The following is a 19,180-nucleotide window of genomic DNA, read 5'->3' on the forward strand; positions in this document are numbered from 1 at the left end:
GACAGCATGTGTATATCTTGGTAGAAATTCTATTCGTTTACGAGGCTTTGCTGAAGTTTTATGGGTCAGTCCCACGTCCCCCCCCCACCCAATGTAGGGAACTTTAGACTTACCCAAAAAGATGGCGTGGAGGAGACTGACTCCCTAAGATAGTTTGCTTTTGAGTACCGTTTTCTACACCAAAGAACAAAAATTCCTATTTATTAATGTCGCATGGGACATGGAAATTTAGCATATACCTCAATAATTATGTACAACATTTGAAATTTTAGTATTTTTTATAGACATTGTTTGTAAGCGATCTTTGTTTTATGCTAAAACCGTTTTAATAAAAAAGCATTTTAATTGCATGCTTTTACATAATATAAATAACTGTTGGAAACGATTACAGTTTTTTTTTTAAGCTAAGCGAGTTATTGTCCGCAAATAATGACCAATGTGTGTTGATAGAGAGGATTGTGTTTAGCATTGTTTTGTGATTTATGACAGGATTGGGAAGGGAACCTTAAACCTGAACATGAATGGCCAACACAGGACTACTGGAAGGCGCGGCCGGGGCTGGAGCCTGGGACATCAACTGAATCAGAAGACGAGCTGGAGCCTGAGTCATCATTTGAATCAGAAGACGAGCTGGGGCCTGGGTCATTGATTTGAGTCAGATTTTGTCAGCGACTGCAAAGAGACCAACAAGAGACTGGATCAGAGACTGAACAAAAAGACGAGCGGCAGACTGGGAACAGAGAATAAGTCACGTGATCAATAGAATAAGAACAAATCAATACAACTGATTTGTAAATGAATTGTCAGAAGTTCACACACCTAGATCGAAAGGTATTATGTGCATAGTTATACCTTTCATGTCTTAAACACAAAGTGGTCAAATGGTCGGTGCGTGTGAATTTTTCCGCCAAAACTGATGCTGGGAAATGCAAACATATGTCTCAATTTTTTGTTTATGTCCTTTACTTTGAAGCGAAAAGTGTATTTGCTGAAAAAAAATTAACAACCGTTATACCGCAGTTTTTTGTGGCCTCATACTTCAAGTTGCTATAACATTTTGTAAAAAACGTTTTGGGCCTTACTCTCCAAAATATTACGAAATTCAAGGCAATTAAAAACCAGACGTGGCGTTGACTATTTCATGTTTGACCGCTGTGTGTTTAAAGCGTGTAGGACTGTGACCGAGTAGTGGAATCATACACGGGAACACTTTACGGCGAGTCAAAACAAAAGAACAGGGGGATCTCACATGAAGTAAAAGAAAACAACGTTAATCTTGCGGTGTGACGGCCATTTCGAACTAGTGTCAAGTCTAGAACCGACAAACCCTCGGAAACTGCTCGGGGCTTTAGGAAAATTCCTTAATCTTGGCGAACGATGAGGTGTTCCAAAAAAGGTTGTAATTCGTGTCCCCGTAAATTTTCTATTCCAGATCTCTGAGTTACCAACCAACAGTGTATTTAAAAATACATTCATTGCAGATGATTAAGACTAACTTGACTGTGAGAGCACCCTGTATCTAAGAATTTTCAAAATCACTGTAGTTCTTTCCCCCATTAGCTTTGATTTAAGGTGGCTCCGCAGTTATACCGGGTGCACTAGTCTATGACATGGCCCGGTCATACTTTCTCGGCATTGACGCAATGGCTTTAAAACTTTTAATTTGATAGAATTCGATTGTTGGTCGTAGACAAGTGCGTCCAGAATAGCAGGGGAGCCATCTTAGATATCTTAGGATATTTTCTATCAGTTTGTATGTGCGCATGTTCGCTGCCCGTAAGATCCCGTGTCTTCTAACCTTGTTCATTTGCTGGTTTTAAACCAACTTTTCTTTTGCGTTATGTCGCCAAGTACAGGCTGTACTTAAAAGCTAAGGAAGTGTTGTACATAGGAAATGTTGAATTAGCATATTGATTAAAATGCCCAATCAGCAAATTGTGAATGAAACGTAGCTATAGCAGGCATGTCCTTTGACGTTTCAATGTCATCATAACTGTGAAGTCAAATGTTTTCAAACATGAAGAAAGGTTTATAATTAGCTGTGGGATGATCTGAGGAGGAATGGATACTAAAAATAATTGAAAAGATGCTACCACAAAAAACAGTGATGCCACTTGATGTTGGAACTGAATAATATAATGGCAACATCAAAATGTTTTGAACGAATAGAGTCCATCTTGACACCTTTCGTTTCAGTACCCTTATTCCATAAGACTAGTTTTCACTAACGATGCAAGCACAAGCATAACAGCTCTTATTTCACTGTGAAAACGGCTTCGATGCAAGCATAAGCTCAAGCGCAAGCACGAACACAAGGATCAAAATTTTTCCTCTTTTCTTGTGCTTGCATTTGTATGAAAACAAAACACCGCAGAAGCACAAGAAAAGTGTTTTAATGGCCGTGTCTAGCCAGTTAAAGCACTCGTTCCAGATTCCCTAAGATTTCCCTGCGTCTGAGCATTGGAAAAAAGTGGTGGAGGCCGCGATTGATTTTGATGAAAGTTTTCGGAGGCTCAGAAAGGTGTAGACAAAAAAACACAAGCGTGGACTTTAGTAGCGAAAGAAATGGGAATGACTTCTTTGGTAAAAAATATCTATAACCCCGAATGTTTCGTTTTCCTCCTCTTTTGTAGTCGCTTTCGCTTTTTTCGTCACAAGGGTAGAAGAGACAACAACAATCGATTCCTGAGAGTTTATGCCGCCATATTTGCCGAGAGAACGGAGTCGAGAACGGAGCCTTCTAACTAGTAACCATCGTGTTCTTATGCTTGTGCTTATGTCGACGTTCATTTTCACTTGGCACAAACTAGTTGTGCTTGCGTCGCTAGTGAAAACCAGGCTATAGAGTCTCTCGATTTCCTTTCAAACGTTTTTTGTTTTCTTACTAATGTTAGTTTATGCTTGTTTGACCATTTGTAAATATGTTTAAAAACTTGTGTATTTTGTGTAGCTCTAAGTTGAGCAAAACGTAAATGAGAAAAGATGGCTGTCAGACAAGATTAGCTTACTTACATAGATTATATTAGTTTTATAGATATTTGCGGATAGATCATAAACAGATATTGTAAATAATTGTTTTTTCCACAAACACAATAAAGTCTTTTAAAAAAAACTTATGGAAAGTTCATCTTGTGTTTGTAGTCCACATTGCAGGGACTGGGGACGAGCGATCTCCATTAGCAAAATTCTTGAGGAAGTATCACCTTTACAGCAAGGCGCCCAAATGTGTGACCACTTTTAATTTATTCACATTCTTTCGTGCAGATTTAATCCAATCAAAAGCCGTGGATAGCTTGCAGTTGACTTCTGATTGGATTAAATCTGGCATCATAAAGACAGAGACGATACGCTACAGCAGACTATCTAAAACCATCGACGACTACAACTACATCCACAAACTATTTACCCTACGATTAACGGCACTGGACTACCCTAACAAACTGATTACAGACAACTCCTTTCCATGGTTACCCTACAACGCTCACAAACGACGTAGTACTAACAAAAAACGACAAAACAACAACTTGACAATCTACTACCGCACCAAATACAACAAACATACGAGGACTGACAAAATCGTACGCCACATACTACACAAATATCACAACATGCACATTCCCAAACTCACCAAAGCCTATTGTAACACCACTAAACTCCACACCATGTTGCTTACAAACAAACGCCTACATTCTAAAATTATCAAAAATATTTAAGCTCTAATAGAAAATAACTAATTTCAAAAATTTAATTTTTTGAAAATTTTACTATCCTCTTTATAAGAATATAAATAAGTTATTCTGCATCTCATATTTTTATACATGTAATTTATTTCTAACAAAAAGACCAAAAAGACTAATTGAAGAGATGGTCGTTTGCCGGCAAGATCGGTCCGCTTTTTTCGTAGGCGAATATGGTAACCTCTTAAGTATTATCCTTTTTATTTCCTAGACAAAGGTTCACAAACATCTAACGTAATTAAACATTTTAGGTTCACAAAAATTTGAATGTAAATAGACATAAAGGTTCAAAACAATTTAATGTAAATAGACAAAGATTCACTAAATTTAATGTAAATAGACAAAGGTTCGCAAAAATTTAATATGGTTTCTATTTCAACAGAGTTGCCTCGTTTTCCTGCTAAGGCTTTTGGGCTGTTAGCAGACATTCCTTACTGTATGAACATGGAACTTTATCATGACATTAGGCAAGTTGTGTATCTTATTTTCCTAGGAGGATTTAAATTTTTAAAGTTTATATTGTCTTATCCAGGGTACTCTCCCTTTCTTTGAACTTTGCAATTTATTAAATTTTCTTTGAGATAATCATTTGCATTTTCTTCTTTCTCCCCCTCCCTTGACCTCGGCTCCGTTTGGCCCCTTGCGGATTTAAATCTTCCGAGTTTCATTTTCAAACCTCACCGATACCAACATCAACCGTAAAAACGGAATATAATTCTACTACCCGACCTTTTACAACTTGCCCACAAAAAATTACAGCGTGCCATCGTATACGCGCCGGCATCGTTTTCCTTGGCTGCGGGGTGAAATTAGAACGAAGAATCATTCTACCGACCACGTGATGTAAAGAACGAATTTTTGATATACAATCATGGAAACGGAATAGAATACTACTACCCCTCCTTTTACAAGTTACTCACATGAAATTAGAGCAAAATATCATTCAACCAACCTTTCGCAACGGACCTTCATGTCCTCGCCACCATGAAATTAGAACGAAGAATCATTCATCCGCATGATGTAAAGAACGAAGAATTGCCCCACATGCTATACAAACTTCATCCACCGTTCTCCAATGCATATCTGGTTTCCTATTTTTGCCTTCAATCGATGTTCCAAAGACCGTACTCCAGATATTTTTCAAGATTTTACCACAAAACAACTCCATGGAACAATGATGAACGCGAACTTACCGGCCACTTTGCACCGATTTGCTCCAATAGGAGCCGCTGACCGATAATACCGCGGTAGCGGTTTAATTCACGTCACACAGATCACGCAATGCTTGCGTGATCAACCCCGTAAAAAAATTATTTTTTTTGCGCTTTGCGGGTTACAATGTTTCGCGGGACGTTTCGCGGTAAAAAATTTTTTTTAAATCAAGTTTTAAAGTTTTTTTGTCGAAGCTTCCAGGGTTTGGGTATCACTGGCCTACCGGAGATCTTTTGAGCAAGGTATTTTTATTTATTTATTTATTTATTTATTCTCCCCGCTAGGTTTTATCTACTAATATGTTAATGTTAAACACCCTCCGGATGGCTTAAATTTTGCACAGGGTTATTCGTATTTTTTGTTTTGTTTCCTGTTTTTAATAACTTTATTACCTTTTAATACTTTTCTTTTTATTACATTTCCCCCCTATATGTACATTTCACCACTGTACAAAACATTTTTAAGTTTTCTTTTAAGATGTATCCTCGTACATGTACAAAACATTTTTTAAGTTTCTTTTAAGATGTTCCCTCGTACATGTAATATTTTAATTACAGTTTTTTGCTGTTTCGTCTCTCTCCCTTTACTCTACATTTCTGTCCTCCTTGTTAGTCTCTATAGTCCTTTCATCTCATTTCTATAAGGACTCGGCACGAGGATGTCGGGCAATGACCAGGTACCGGGTTAGAAACATCCTCGCTCGGTTGTGCTTTGCCCCTGATGACTCACAACCATTAGGAGCCTTGGTGTCGATGCATCCTTCTACTGTTTGGCCGGCCGTCAATTTCCCTCTCCTTCCTTCCTATATACATCTTCTTTCTCGGAATTACACCTTCTTTCTTTGACCAGTCATGTGCACTTTCTTTCATATTATTATCACACCATTCAATCCCACTCCTATAAAAATAATAACATTAATTTACATTACTTTTCAATACACATATATTCTTACCTTTTAAGCCAGAGATTTCAACCTAAACCCTCCTACCCACCTTAGATTCGCCCTCTAATATCTTACCCTGCAAACCATCCCATGGCCCCAAGACAGGATGAATCCCACCCCTCAACACCCCCACCCCCCCCCCCTCAAACCTTGTTCAACCCCATTTTACCCATTTCAACAATTATAATAAAGAAACAGGTTTATTTCTATTTATCCCTTCCATCAACAAGTTTCCTCTTATAACATCTTATCCCACCTTAGTTAAACCATCCCATAGCCCCATAGACGGGATACCCCCCCCCCCCCACTTACAGAGCGAATGGATTTTTTACCTCCAATGACTAGTTTCCATTTACCCCACCTAAAGATTCACCCTCATATGTCTTACCCTGATTACCATCTCCCGAACCATAAGACTAGACAAGACAAAACCCCCAACTCCCCTCCCCTTCCAAACCTTTTAAACCGCATTTAAACCATTTTTTGAATCATTCTAAGAACGAAAAAACATAATATATTTTTTTCCCTTACACCGTCAACTCCATTTATCACAAATTCCTTAAAATCTACGCTTAAAAATCTTACCCCGTTTACCATCTCCTCAACCAAGAGACAAGACAAACCCCCAACTCCTCTCCCCCTCCATTTGAACCATGTATAGAACGAAAAAATCATATATATTTTCCCTTCCACCAACAAGGTTCCTATCATCTCACCTTAAGTTTAAACCATCCCACAACCCAGTAGACAGAATGAGACCCTCCTTTAACCCTGATCACCCCTTTTATCCCAATTTACAGAGCGAAAAATAGCTGTATCCTCTTATATCATAGCCAAAATCAACCAACAATTCAATTTAATTCTTACACTACCCCGAAACTCTACCTTTAAACCTTTACTGACCCCAGTAATAAAAACCGCAAAGACATTTAAAAACGAAAAATTATAAATAGATGTTTCCTTTCATTTTACTTCCCCCTGCACCGCAGTTTAAACTCACCTTCACCCATTTCTGTAACCTGATATACATATAATCTTATTTTAATAGATACAACTTCTCGTTTACCCAACATGGAAACAGAAGAATCTACATTACAGTACTACAATACCCAGATCCACCCCCTCACCATGCAACAAATATCTAGAGAGCGATTTGAACTCTTCCACCTTCTAAACGGAGATATATTCTACCCAATCAGAACATGGCCCATTAACATACAGAAATTGTTTTGGAAAAAACCTATTGGAGACAGTGATTCATTTCAACTCTCAATATTTTTCATTGGAAATGGATGCCCACCCCACCAGATATCCAAATGGATCCTCACCTCCCAACACTGGGCCGATCACAGAAAAGGCGAAAAAAGAGCAAGACAGCTAGATTTTATTACAAGTAATCTTACCTCCAAAAGAGATACCTGGTTCTATTTTGACCTCCATTATAATGAATGGCTCTACCTAAATGGCAGAAAAAGAGAAAAAACATGGTAATCAACACTTATGAGCATAAATTATATACATGATAAATATACCCACATTAATTTCAGTTTGATTCTTCTCATTTAACTTCCCCCTCTTCCACCGTGACATAAGCTCACCCATCCTTCCCCCCATCCGTTCCTTTCTTTAACTTTAAATTTTAAGTACTGAACATTTTTACCCCCTTCCTTTGCTATTTCATATGCTCATGGTTTGCTTTGATTTAACAAATAATTTATTTTTATTTCATTTTATTTCTTATTTTTCATTTATTTATTTATATATAAAATTTTTTTTTTTTTTTTGTTGTTTTTTTATTTTTTTGTTTCTAACCATATTTGGGCTGGAGTGTGCTGTCTTGCAGAGGTCGCTCCGGCTTGTTTCAATTTTACCACTAACCTTAACATTAATTTTCTTTTTTTAATTTATTTATACCCATACACATTCCCACCCTCGCAAACACTTCTTTCCTTTTTACCCGCTGATCATCAGTGGAGTGGGAACCCACATTCCTGGGATTCCACATATCAACACCAAAAGAAGCCACAAAGGTTGCTAGTGAAACTACTGACAAATAAACTACATACAAAAACGTTTGACTGTATCTACAGTAGGGATACAACTATTGTTCTAGTCAACGCTTTGATTGGTATTGGTGTTCTTACATGCACTCAGACCTTTTCTGTTCTTTACCTAACTATACTAAATACTAATTTTTAAAGCATTCCTTAGCATGCTTTTATAGCATACATTTATAAATTTATATTCAAATCATCCCCAATGACCCCCCACATACCCCCCGCATGCCCCCTTTTCTCCTCTTTCAACTCTCAATTATTGTGATTATCTCTTAATTATCATTTTTCTATTCTTCCCATTAAATATCTTCATAATTAATTTAGTATAACTCCAAACTCATATCAATTTACGGAAATCATGACAAAGACTACAAACACCTCCAGAATAATCAAACAAAGTAAAAGAAATGAAGATTCCAACCTCTGCACGGATACAGCTCCAAAAAGACCAACTTCCAATTCTGCACCTCCGACAACCTCCCTTCCATTAAGAATGTCTAAAAAAGAGAAAAACAAGAAGAAGAAAATTAAATACAAGTTAAAGAAGAAACAACATAAAGCCAACCACAGCAGAAAGAATAGACAGGCTCATAAACCAGACCCCTCTTCTGCATCCAATACCCGACGCTGGAAATGGAGAACGCTGAAATCAACATCTTTCACCCCTAAACAGAAAAAATCCCTCTTCAAAATTCACCATCTGTCAGCAATCATAGAAAGAAACAAATCCGTTATTTACAACCTGCAATCCAACATATCTACAACAAGTTTTAAAGCCAACAATGGAAACCTCACCTTCACTAAAGAAAGCTTCACTCAACAAACACCATCTGATATCTTACTGGACATCAAGCATCTTGAAGATGAAAACAAAACTCTAACAAGTAAAATCACCCAAATCAAAGAACGTGAAAAGTCAATACACCTAAAGCGAATACTACACCTTAAAAGAATAAACCAAAACCATGGCTACTTCCTACGCAGACGCATCAACAACCTAACTACAAATCTGAACAATTTCCTTCACCACCTTGAATCACGAATCAACCTTTGGCAACAAAACACAGCTCTTCTCTTAGAAATTGAAAACAATGTAACACAGAAATCACAACTGCTGGCAGAAAAAGAAAAACTAATCTCTAATGATAAAATACACAACTTCACTGACATCAACCTCTCACCCGACCTTGTTAATCTTTTGAACAAAGGAACAAATTTCATACCAACTTCAGAAAACATCAACATCCCTACCATCAAGAAAACAATATCCTCAGAAGTCAACTCCGCACTCTGCAAAACCATCAACAGAGGAACCTCCCGCCAATCCGCAGCCCAACCTATCAAAAAGAAAACCTCGAGCATTAACCGAAGATACCATCCTTACGCCAAAAATAATCCAATCAAACTTCTTCAAGAAAAACAATCTAAACCTCATTTTAATTTACATATTATTGATTATGTTCAAAACACCACATCGTACTCCAGACAATACCTGCAATCTGCAAACTTTCATAACGTTTTCAATCCACAACACCTCAACATCACACATTCACACACAACCAACATCCACAACCTCAGCACAGACAATGACATAATACTTACAAAGACAGACAAAAACTTGGGGTGGGCACTTGTACGCACAACATGGTTTACAAACGAATACACTAGACAACTCTCAGACTCAACTACATACAAACGTATTGACAATTTTGACCTAACTAAGACTATTACAGACTCCAACAAATTACTACGCAAACTACAAGTACGTTTTGACAAACTACTCACAACTGACAAACAACTACTTTACACTGTCACGCAAGACAAACTACAACTGCCTTACATGAAACTCCTACCAAAAGTACATAAACTGACTGATACTGCTTCACCCTCCAACCTCAACAAACTAACTGGACGACCAATTATAACTGCACACAGCTGGACAACTTCTAATCCCTCACGTTTACTTGGTACTGAACTTGACAAAATTATTTTACGAATGAAAGACATTTTTAAAGAACGAGACATACCTTTTCCATTAATTTATAACTCGACTGAGCTTCTGGACTTACTACACAATTTTTATGTTGACGACATTGACAAATTTACTTTAACGACTTTTGACTTTACATCACTCTACACAAACATCTCATATTCAGATACCATCCATGCCATCATCACCAGTTGTAAATTACTGAACTTACCAACTTTCTACAGGGACTTTTTACTTAATTTAAACAATTTTGTTAACGACGGCAACTTTTTCATTTCTGGACAGGACATTTACCAACAGACAAAGGGGGTTGCAATGGGCAGCTACCATAGTCGGCAAATTGCCGACTTGGTTTTGCTGCTCGGTGAACTGACATTTTTTTCAAACCACGACACCACTGGCCTCTTTATTTTTTGTAGATACATCGACGACGGTTTTATGTTGACTGACAACAATCATATTACGAACCACATCACTCACCTATCATCCACATATCCATCACAAATCCCCATCACTTTCACCACCAACTGTCATTCCATTCACTACCTTGACCTCACAATCTCACTCAACTATCACACCATCATGTATCACAAAATTCATCATCGCATCTACCAAAAACCACACCACAAATACATGTACCCCCATTTTTCATCTAATCATCCACAACACATTTTCACTGGCATCATAAAGACAGAGACGATACGCTACAGCAGACTATCTAAAACCATCGACGACTACAACTACATCCACAAACTATTTACCCTACGATTAACGGCACTGGACTACCCTAACAAACTGATTACAGACAACTCCTTTCCATGGTTACCCTACAACGCTCACAAACGACGTAGTACTAACAAAAAACGACAAAACAACAACTTGACAATCTACTACCGCACCAAATACAACAAACATACGAGGACTGACAAAATCGTACGCCACATACTACACAAATATCACAACATGCACATTCCCAAACTCACCAAAGCCTATTGTAACACCACTAAACTCCACACCATGTTGCTTACAAACAAACGCCTACATTCTAAAATTATCAAAAATATTTAAGCTCTAATAGAAAATAACTAATTTCAAAAATTTAATTTTTTGAAAATTTTACTATCCTCTTTATAAGAATATAAATAAGTTATTCTGCATCTCATATTTTTATACATGTAATTTATTTCTAACAAAAAGACCAAAAAGACTAATTGAAGAGATGGTCGTTTGCCGGCAAGATCGGTCCGCTTTTTTCGTAGGCGAATATGGTAACCTCTTAAGTATTATCCTTTTTATTTCCTAGACAAAGGTTCACAAACATCTAACGTAATTAAACATTTTAGGTTCACAAAAATTTGAATGTAAATAGACATAAAGGTTCAAAACAATTTAATGTAAATAGACAAAGATTCACTAAATTTAATGTAAATAGACAAAGGTTCGCAAAAATTTAATATGGTTTCTATTTCAACAGAGTTGCCTCGTTTTCCTGCTAAGGCTTTTGGGCTGTTAGCAGACATTCCTTACTGTATGAACATGGAACTTTATCATGACATTAGGCAAGTTGTGTATCTTATTTTCCTAGGAGGATTTAAATTTTTAAAGTTTATATTGTCTTATCCAGGGTACTCTCCCTTTCTTTGAACTTTGCAATTTATTAAATTTTCTTTGAGATAATCATTTGCATTTTCTTCTTTCTCCCCCTCCCTTGACCTCGGCTCCGTTTGGCCCCTTGCGGATTTAAATCTTCCGAGTTTCATTTTCAAACCTCACCGATACCAACATCAACCGTAAAAACGGAATATAATTCTACTACCCGACCTTTTACAACTTGCCCACAAAAAATTACAGCGTGCCATCGTATACGCGCCGGCATCGTTTTCCTTGGCTGCGGGGTGAAATTAGAACGAAGAATCATTCTACCGACCACGTGATGTAAAGAACGAATTTTTGATATACAATCATGGAAACGGAATAGAATACTACTACCCCTCCTTTTACAAGTTACTCACATGAAATTAGAGCAAAATATCATTCAACCAACCTTTCGCAACGGACCTTCATGTCCTCGCCACCATGAAATTAGAACGAAGAATCATTCATCCGCATGATGTAAAGAACGAAGAATTGCCCCACATGCTATACAAACTTCATCCACCGTTCTCCAATGCATATCTGGTTTCCTATTTTTGCCTTCAATCGATGTTCCAAAGACCGTACTCCAGATATTTTTCAAGATTTTACCACAAAACAACTCCATGGAACAATGATGAACGCGAACTTACCGGCCACTTTGCACCGATTTGCTCCAATAGGAGCCGCTGACCGATAATACCGCGGTAGCGGTTTAATTCACGTCACACAGATCACGCAATGCTTGCGTGATCAACCCCGTAAAAAAATTATTTTTTTTGCGCTTTGCGGGTTACAATGTTTCGCGGGACGTTTCGCGGTAAAAAATTTTTTTTAAATCAAGTTTTAAAGTTTTTTTGTCGAAGCTTCCAGGGTTTGGGTATCACTGGCCTACCGGAGATCTTTTGAGCAAGGTATTTTTATTTATTTATTTATTTATTTATTCTCCCCGCTAGGTTTTATCTACTAATATGTTAATGTTAAACACCCTCCGGATGGCTTAAATTTTGCACAGGGTTATTCGTATTTTTTGTTTTGTTTCCTGTTTTTAATAACTTTATTACCTTTTAATACTTTTCTTTTTATTACATTTCCCCCCTATATGTACATTTCACCACTGTACAAAACATTTTTAAGTTTTCTTTTAAGATGTATCCTCGTACATGTACAAAACATTTTTTAAGTTTCTTTTAAGATGTTCCCTCGTACATGTAATATTTTAATTACAGTTTTTTGCTGTTTCGTCTCTCTCCCTTTACTCTACATTTCTGTCCTCCTTGTTAGTCTCTATAGTCCTTTCATCTCATTTCTATAAGGACTCGGCACGAGGATGTCGGGCAATGACCAGGTACCGGGTTAGAAACATCCTCGCTCGGTTGTGCTTTGCCCCTGATGACTCACAACCATTAGGAGCCTTGGTGTCGATGCATCCTTCTACTGTTTGGCCGGCCGTCAATTTCCCTCTCCTTCCTTCCTATATACATCTTCTTTCTCGGAATTACACCTTCTTTCTTTGACCAGTCATGTGCACTTTCTTTCATATTATTATCACACCATTCAATCCCACTCCTATAAAAATAATAACATTAATTTACATTACTTTTCAATACACATATATTCTTACCTTTTAAGCCAGAGATTTCAACCTAAACCCTCCTACCCACCTTAGATTCGCCCTCTAATATCTTACCCTGCAAACCATCCCATGGCCCCAAGACAGGATGAATCCCACCCCTCAACACCCCCACCCCCCCCCCCCCTCAAACCTTGTTCAACCCCATTTTACCCATTTCAACAATTATAATAAAGAAACAGGTTTATTTCTATTTATCCCTTCCATCAACAAGTTTCCTCTTATAACATCTTATCCCACCTTAGTTAAACCATCCCATAGCCCCATAGACGGGATACCCCCCCCCCCCACTTACAGAGCGAATGGATTTTTTACCTCCAATGACTAGTTTCCATTTACCCCACCTAAAGATTCACCCTCATATGTCTTACCCTGATTACCATCTCCCGAACCATAAGACTAGACAAGACAAAACCCCCAACTCCCCTCCCCTTCCAAACCTTTTAAACCGCATTTAAACCATTTTTTGAATCATTCTAAGAACGAAAAAACATAATATATTTTTTTTCCCTTACACCGTCAACCCCATTTATCACAAATTCCTTAAAATCTACGCTTAAAAATCTTACCCCGTTTACCATCTCCTCAACCAAGAGACAAGACAAACCCTCAACTCCTCTCCCCCTCCATTTGAACCATGTATAGAACGAAAAAATCATATATATTTTCCCTTCCACCAACAAGGTTCCTATCATCTCACCTTAAGTTTAAACCATCCCACAACCCAGTAGACAGAATGAGACCCTCCTTTAACCCTGATCACCCCTTTTATCCCAATTTACAGAGCGAAAAATAGCTGTATCCTCTTATATCATAGCCAAAATCAACCAACAATTCAATTTAATTCTTACACTACCCCGAAACTCTACCTTTAAACCTTTACTGACCCCAGTAATAAAAACCGCAAAGACATTTAAAAACGAAAAATTATAAATAGATGTTTCCTTTCATTTTACTTCCCCCTGCACCGCAGTTTAAACTCACCTTCACCCATTTCTGTAACCTGATATACATATAATCTTATTTTAATAGATACAACTTCTCGTTTACCCAACATGGAAACAGAAGAATCTACATTACAGTACTACAATACCCAGATCCACCCCCTCACCATGCAACAAATATCTAGAGAGCGATTTGAACTCTTCCACCTTCTAAACGGAGATATATTCTACCCAATCAGAACATGGCCCATTAACATACAGAAATTGTTTTGGAAAAAACCTATTGGAGACAGTGATTCATTTCAACTCTCAATATTTTTCATTGGAAATGGATGCCCACCCCACCAGATATCCAAATGGATCCTCACCTCCCAACACTGGGCCGATCACAGAAAAGGCGAAAAAAGAGCAAGACAGCTAGATTTTATTACAAGTAATCTTACCTCCAAAAGAGATACCTGGTTCTATTTTGACCTCCATTATAATGAATGGCTCTACCTAAATGGCAGAAAAAGAGAAAAAACATGGTAATCAACACTTATGAGCATAAATTATATACATGATAAATATACCCACATTAATTTCAGTTTGATTCTTCTCATTTAACTTCCCCCTCTTCCACCGTGACATAAGCTCACCCATCCTTCCCCCCATCCGTTCCTTTCTTTAACTTTAAATTTTAAGTACTGAACATTTTTACCCCCTTCCTTTGCTATTTCATATGCTCATGGTTTGCTTTGATTTAACAAATAATTTATTTTTATTTCATTTTATTTCTTATTTTTCATTTATTTATTTATATATAAAATTTTTTTTTTTTGTTGTTGTTTTTTTATTTTTTTGTTTCTAACCATATTTGGGCTGGAGTGTGCTGTCTTGCAGAGGTCGCTCCGGCTTGTTTCAATTTTTACCACTAACCTTAACATTAATTTTCTTTTTTTAATTTATTTATACCCATACACATTCCCACCCTCGCAAACACTTCTTTCCTTTTTACCCGCTGATCATCAGTGGAGTGGGAACCCACATTCCTGGGATTCCACATATCAACACCAAAAGAAGCCACAAAGGTTGCTAGTGAAACTACTGACAAATAAACTACATACAAAAACATTGGATTTTCCTCTTTAATCAACAAGTTGCCATCTCAAATAACTGGTTTCACTTTGAGAAAGATAAAAACTGCCCATGGAACATGGGACCACTGGTAAACAACAAAATTTTAGCATGCCTCTCGGCAGAGTTAAAATAATAATTGTGTACTCTTAATAAAAATAAATTAATTAAAAATAGATAAATAAGGTTCAAACGTGTCAAGATTTCTCGTGGATGAGCACCAGGTTATGGCCTGTTTGTAATGTTTGTTCTTGGGTTAATAAGCTTGTTAATGCATGATTGGGTGTGCTGCTGTGAGAGTTTTTCTGTGTTAAACATCTGGCCGCATAACCAACACTCGAACAGTTTCTCACGAGTGTGAACCTTCCCATGCTCATCCAGCTCTGACGTTGTCTTAAAAGCGAGTTCACACTGACTGCATTTGAAGGGCTTCTTGTCTGTGGGCATGGCTTCCAAAGACTTCAAATGTGAACCTGTTTTAAAGTGCTTTTTCAGTTGCTCTGATGATTTAAACCATATTTTACACAAGGAGCACTCAAATGGTCTTTCCTCACTGTGTACAATTTGGTGTTTCTTTAGTTCAAATTTTGACTTAAAGGATTTTTCACACAAGCTGCAGCTAAATGGCCTTTCATTGCTGTGCACCCTCTGGTGAGCTTGGAGTTGATGTAAATTCTGACAAACCTTTTTACAGACGCTGCACTGAAATGGCTTCTCGTCACTGTGTATAACAAGGTGCTTCTGTTTGCCAAAGAGTGTTTTGAATCTTACATCACAGTGGTTGCATTTGTAGGGTCTTTCATCACTGTGACATTGGTAATGTTTAGACAGATGAGTAGATGATTTAAACCCCTTTCCACATAATGAGCATATGTGTGGTTTTTCGCCCGTGTGCACCCGTTTGTGTCTGTTCAGAGTAGAGATATCCTCGTAACATTTTCCACAATCAGGACATTTACAAGGCTTTTCGTCACTGTGTACAGTTTCATGTCGCTTTAGTTTATTCCTTACTTTGAATGACATGCCACACAAATCACATTTAAATGGCCTTTCATCGCTATGGGTTCTTCTGATGTGTTGTCCCAAATTCACAGACGTTTTGAAAAACTGTTCACAGAGGTTACACTGAAAAGGCCTTTCATCAGTGTGAGCTCTTTGATGCAGCTTAGCTACTGCCGCAGTTTTGAAGCGCTTCTCACATTTGTCGCAGCTAAAAGGTCGCTCGTCACTATAAACTCTATTGTGATTCCTAAGCACGACTGCCTTTCTAAAACCCTTTCCACACAATGTACATTTAAATGGTGTTTCTTTGCTGTGTGTTAGAGTTTGTTGTTTTAAATTCTTTGCTGTCACAAAAGCACTTTCACACTGGGTGCATTTAAAAGGTCGATCACGTTCAGTGTGTGTTTTCTCGTGTTCCTTCACATCTGCAAATCTCTTGAAGCATTTTTCACACTGGCTGCATTTACAGGGACCGCGCAGAGGGAGGGGCTAGGGGGGCTTTAGCTCCCCCACTTTTGTGCAAAAATAAATAAATAAAATGAAATAAAAAAATTACGAGCAAAAAAGTTGTTAGGTCAGTAATAAGGGACAAAAGTTACTGGCAAAGTAGACGCGCAGATAAGTTAACAACAAACATTGTCATAAATTAGTTATAAGTCGCTATAATTATCGAAAAAATTTTCAGTTGACCACATTAAACATTGTATTGTATTGTATTGTATTGTATTGTATTGTATTGTATTGTATTGTATTGTATTGTATTGTATTGTATTGTATTGTATTGTATTGTATTGTATTGTATTGTATTGTATTGTATTGTATTGTATTGTATTGTATTGTATTGTATTGTATTGTATTGTGCTAGTACAAGCGGACCTCTCATGAAAACGTAATTGGTTAATTTCAATCCGAACTCATGACTAGCTTAAGTTTATAAGGCTCCCAAACAAATTGTTCAGTTGATTGCCGAGTCCAGTTAATATAGGTACGATTATAACAGTCCCGACCTTGATCTTTTAACAATGAGCATAAAATTATTTCTCCTCTTTTTTATATGTGTCCTGGTTTTATCTCAATCAGCGAGAAGTTTCACAGATTGGTGAGCAATGACGGTCCCATCGAAAGTTTTGTTGAGCAACGTTTCTTTATGGAAATGAAATTTAGTTTGCTATTTATAAATGTATTTTTGGTCATTTTAGAGGAATTAACATCAAAATTTTCAAGCATATACCCCCTCCCCCCCCCTCCGCTAATTTCGCTCTCGCGTCCGTCTTTAGCCCCCCCACTCTAAAACTTGCTGCGCGGGCCCTGATTTATAAGGTCGTTCTTCACTGTGGGCAACTTGTTGATTTGCAAGTGTTTCTTGGGATTTAAAGTATTCACCACACTGGTCGCACAGTCAAGTCCTCACCATATTGACCTTTAATTGGGACAGACTTGGAAAGGAGCAAAATTAAGAAGTCACTTGTTTGGGAAATCTACGGTTTGGATGCTAATCAACAATAAACAGAGGGACAGCAGAGACGTGATAAGCATAAATGTACAAGGAACTGACATTGAATCTCTGAACAGTATTAAGTTATTAGGTGTCACTATTGACAACATGCTTAATTTCAGCGAGCACATAAATATCACGTGCAAGAAAGCGAACCAGAGGATAGGTGTATTAATGAGACTCAAGAACTTAGTACCCACCGTTGCAAAACGACACCTTTTTAAGGCTGCAATTCTTCCGTACCTCACCTATTGCCATCTTACCTGGCATTTCTGCCGAGCAAGTTACATTAAGAGAAAGCTCGAACGCACCCAGGAGAGAGGTTTGCGTGCAGTCTTCAGAGATAGCAAATCTACATAATTATGAGCAACTACTGAAGAAAGCTAACTTAATATCTCTTTATGAAAGAAGGCTACAGGATATAGCCTGCTTGATGTTCAAAGTGAAGCATGATCTGTGCCCCCCGAACGTCAAAAATTTGTTTTCATTGAAAAGTTCTACTTACAACCTTAGAGGTGCATATTTCCACATTCCCAGATTTAATACTGTCACCTATGGGAAGCACTCGCTAAGATATATCGGGCCTATGCTGTGGAATTGACTCCCAACTAACTTAAAAAACTTACCGTCTCTGCAATCTTTTAAAAAAGACAGATCACTCTAACTAACCTTTCACTGAAAATTGAACATGGATGCGACAACGGCGTTTTATATAGTACATGATTTATTTTAAATACGAATTAACTTATTTTAAAATTGTTATTGAAATTATTTGTAAATGGCGTAGTTAAATTTTAATCTGTTTTTATTGTAAATATCAATTTTATGTCTTTTATTATTATTATTATTATTATTATTATTATTATTATTATTATTTATTTTATGTGTCCCCTATTAGTAGAGAGTGTTTCACTCTCGGCTAGAATTGCTCCGACACATTACTATTAAAAGTTGTTGATTGATTGATTGATTGATAATCAAGTAACTTGTTGTAAACTTTAACTGTTTGGCACCTTGTTTTGTCTGGGGAAATTTGTCAATGTTAGGTGAAAATTTTTAAAAAGTCGGGAATTTATTGTGTCATACTGTTAATTATTAATGTCAAAAATGATTGTTGCTTGAAAAGTATGTTAAAATGGACTTCTAGAATTAGCTTCGTCGAAAACTGTACAAACATAAAATTTGTAAACAAACAGCGGTATGTACGCTTTTAAAGTAAACTACCTTCACAGTGTACTAAATAAGGTTTGATACTCGCGAGTGTACTTATCGCTGTTCAAAGAAAAGTTTTATCAAATTTCTGTTTTGATCCTTGTCGAGAATGTCTTGGTATAGCTTTTAGGGTGAATAAACTACCTATAGATATATCTTTTTCTTTTATCTTTTGTCTTTAATACAATTGAGTTTAGTTAGCTGACG

At 37.2% G+C, this 19,180-nt stretch overlaps 1 protein-coding gene and 1 long non-coding RNA gene across 11 annotated transcripts in view; one reads left to right on the plus strand and one right to left on the minus strand.

Annotated features, from left to right (window-relative positions):
- Window positions 1–19,180, plus strand: part of LOC144652494 (uncharacterized) — a 105,778-nt gene that overhangs the window by 27,789 nt on the left and 58,809 nt on the right. For 2 of the 4 annotated variants that reach the window (XR_013570557.1, XR_013570558.1), the window contains one exon: window positions 490–747. The exons of 1 other annotated variant lie outside the window; for it this stretch is intronic. Coding sequence is in view for 1 of the 3 variants with exons in the window: in XM_078512506.1 (XP_078368632.1) it covers window positions 490–654 (165 nt within the window). In the remaining 2 variants the exon portion in view is untranslated. Of the gene's footprint in view, window positions 1–489; window positions 1,337–19,180 lie in introns of those variants that run through there. One more of the 4 variants, XM_078512506.1, reaches the window with a different exon arrangement.
- On the minus strand, window positions 5,407–14,898 carry LOC144652663 (uncharacterized). 7 transcript variants are annotated; one of them, XR_013570572.1, is made up of 6 exons: window positions 11,984–12,250; window positions 9,201–9,286; window positions 8,745–8,805; window positions 8,371–8,446; window positions 7,296–7,350; window positions 5,407–5,846 (listed from the first exon to the last, which is right to left on the minus strand). It is a non-coding gene; the product is annotated as an uncharacterized LOC144652663 (long non-coding RNA). The 7 variants fall into 7 exon arrangements; XR_013570573.1 differs by lacking the exon at window positions 9,201–9,286; XR_013570577.1 differs by lacking the exons at window positions 8,371–8,446; window positions 8,745–8,805; window positions 9,201–9,286 and adding an exon at window positions 14,592–14,898 and having other exon boundaries at window positions 11,984–13,140.

This window comes from Oculina patagonica, chromosome 4, assembly GCF_052425735.1.
Source record: "Oculina patagonica isolate OP01 chromosome 4, crgOcupat, whole genome shotgun sequence".
NCBI classification, from domain to species: Eukaryota; Metazoa; Cnidaria; class Anthozoa; order Scleractinia; family Oculinidae; genus Oculina; species Oculina patagonica.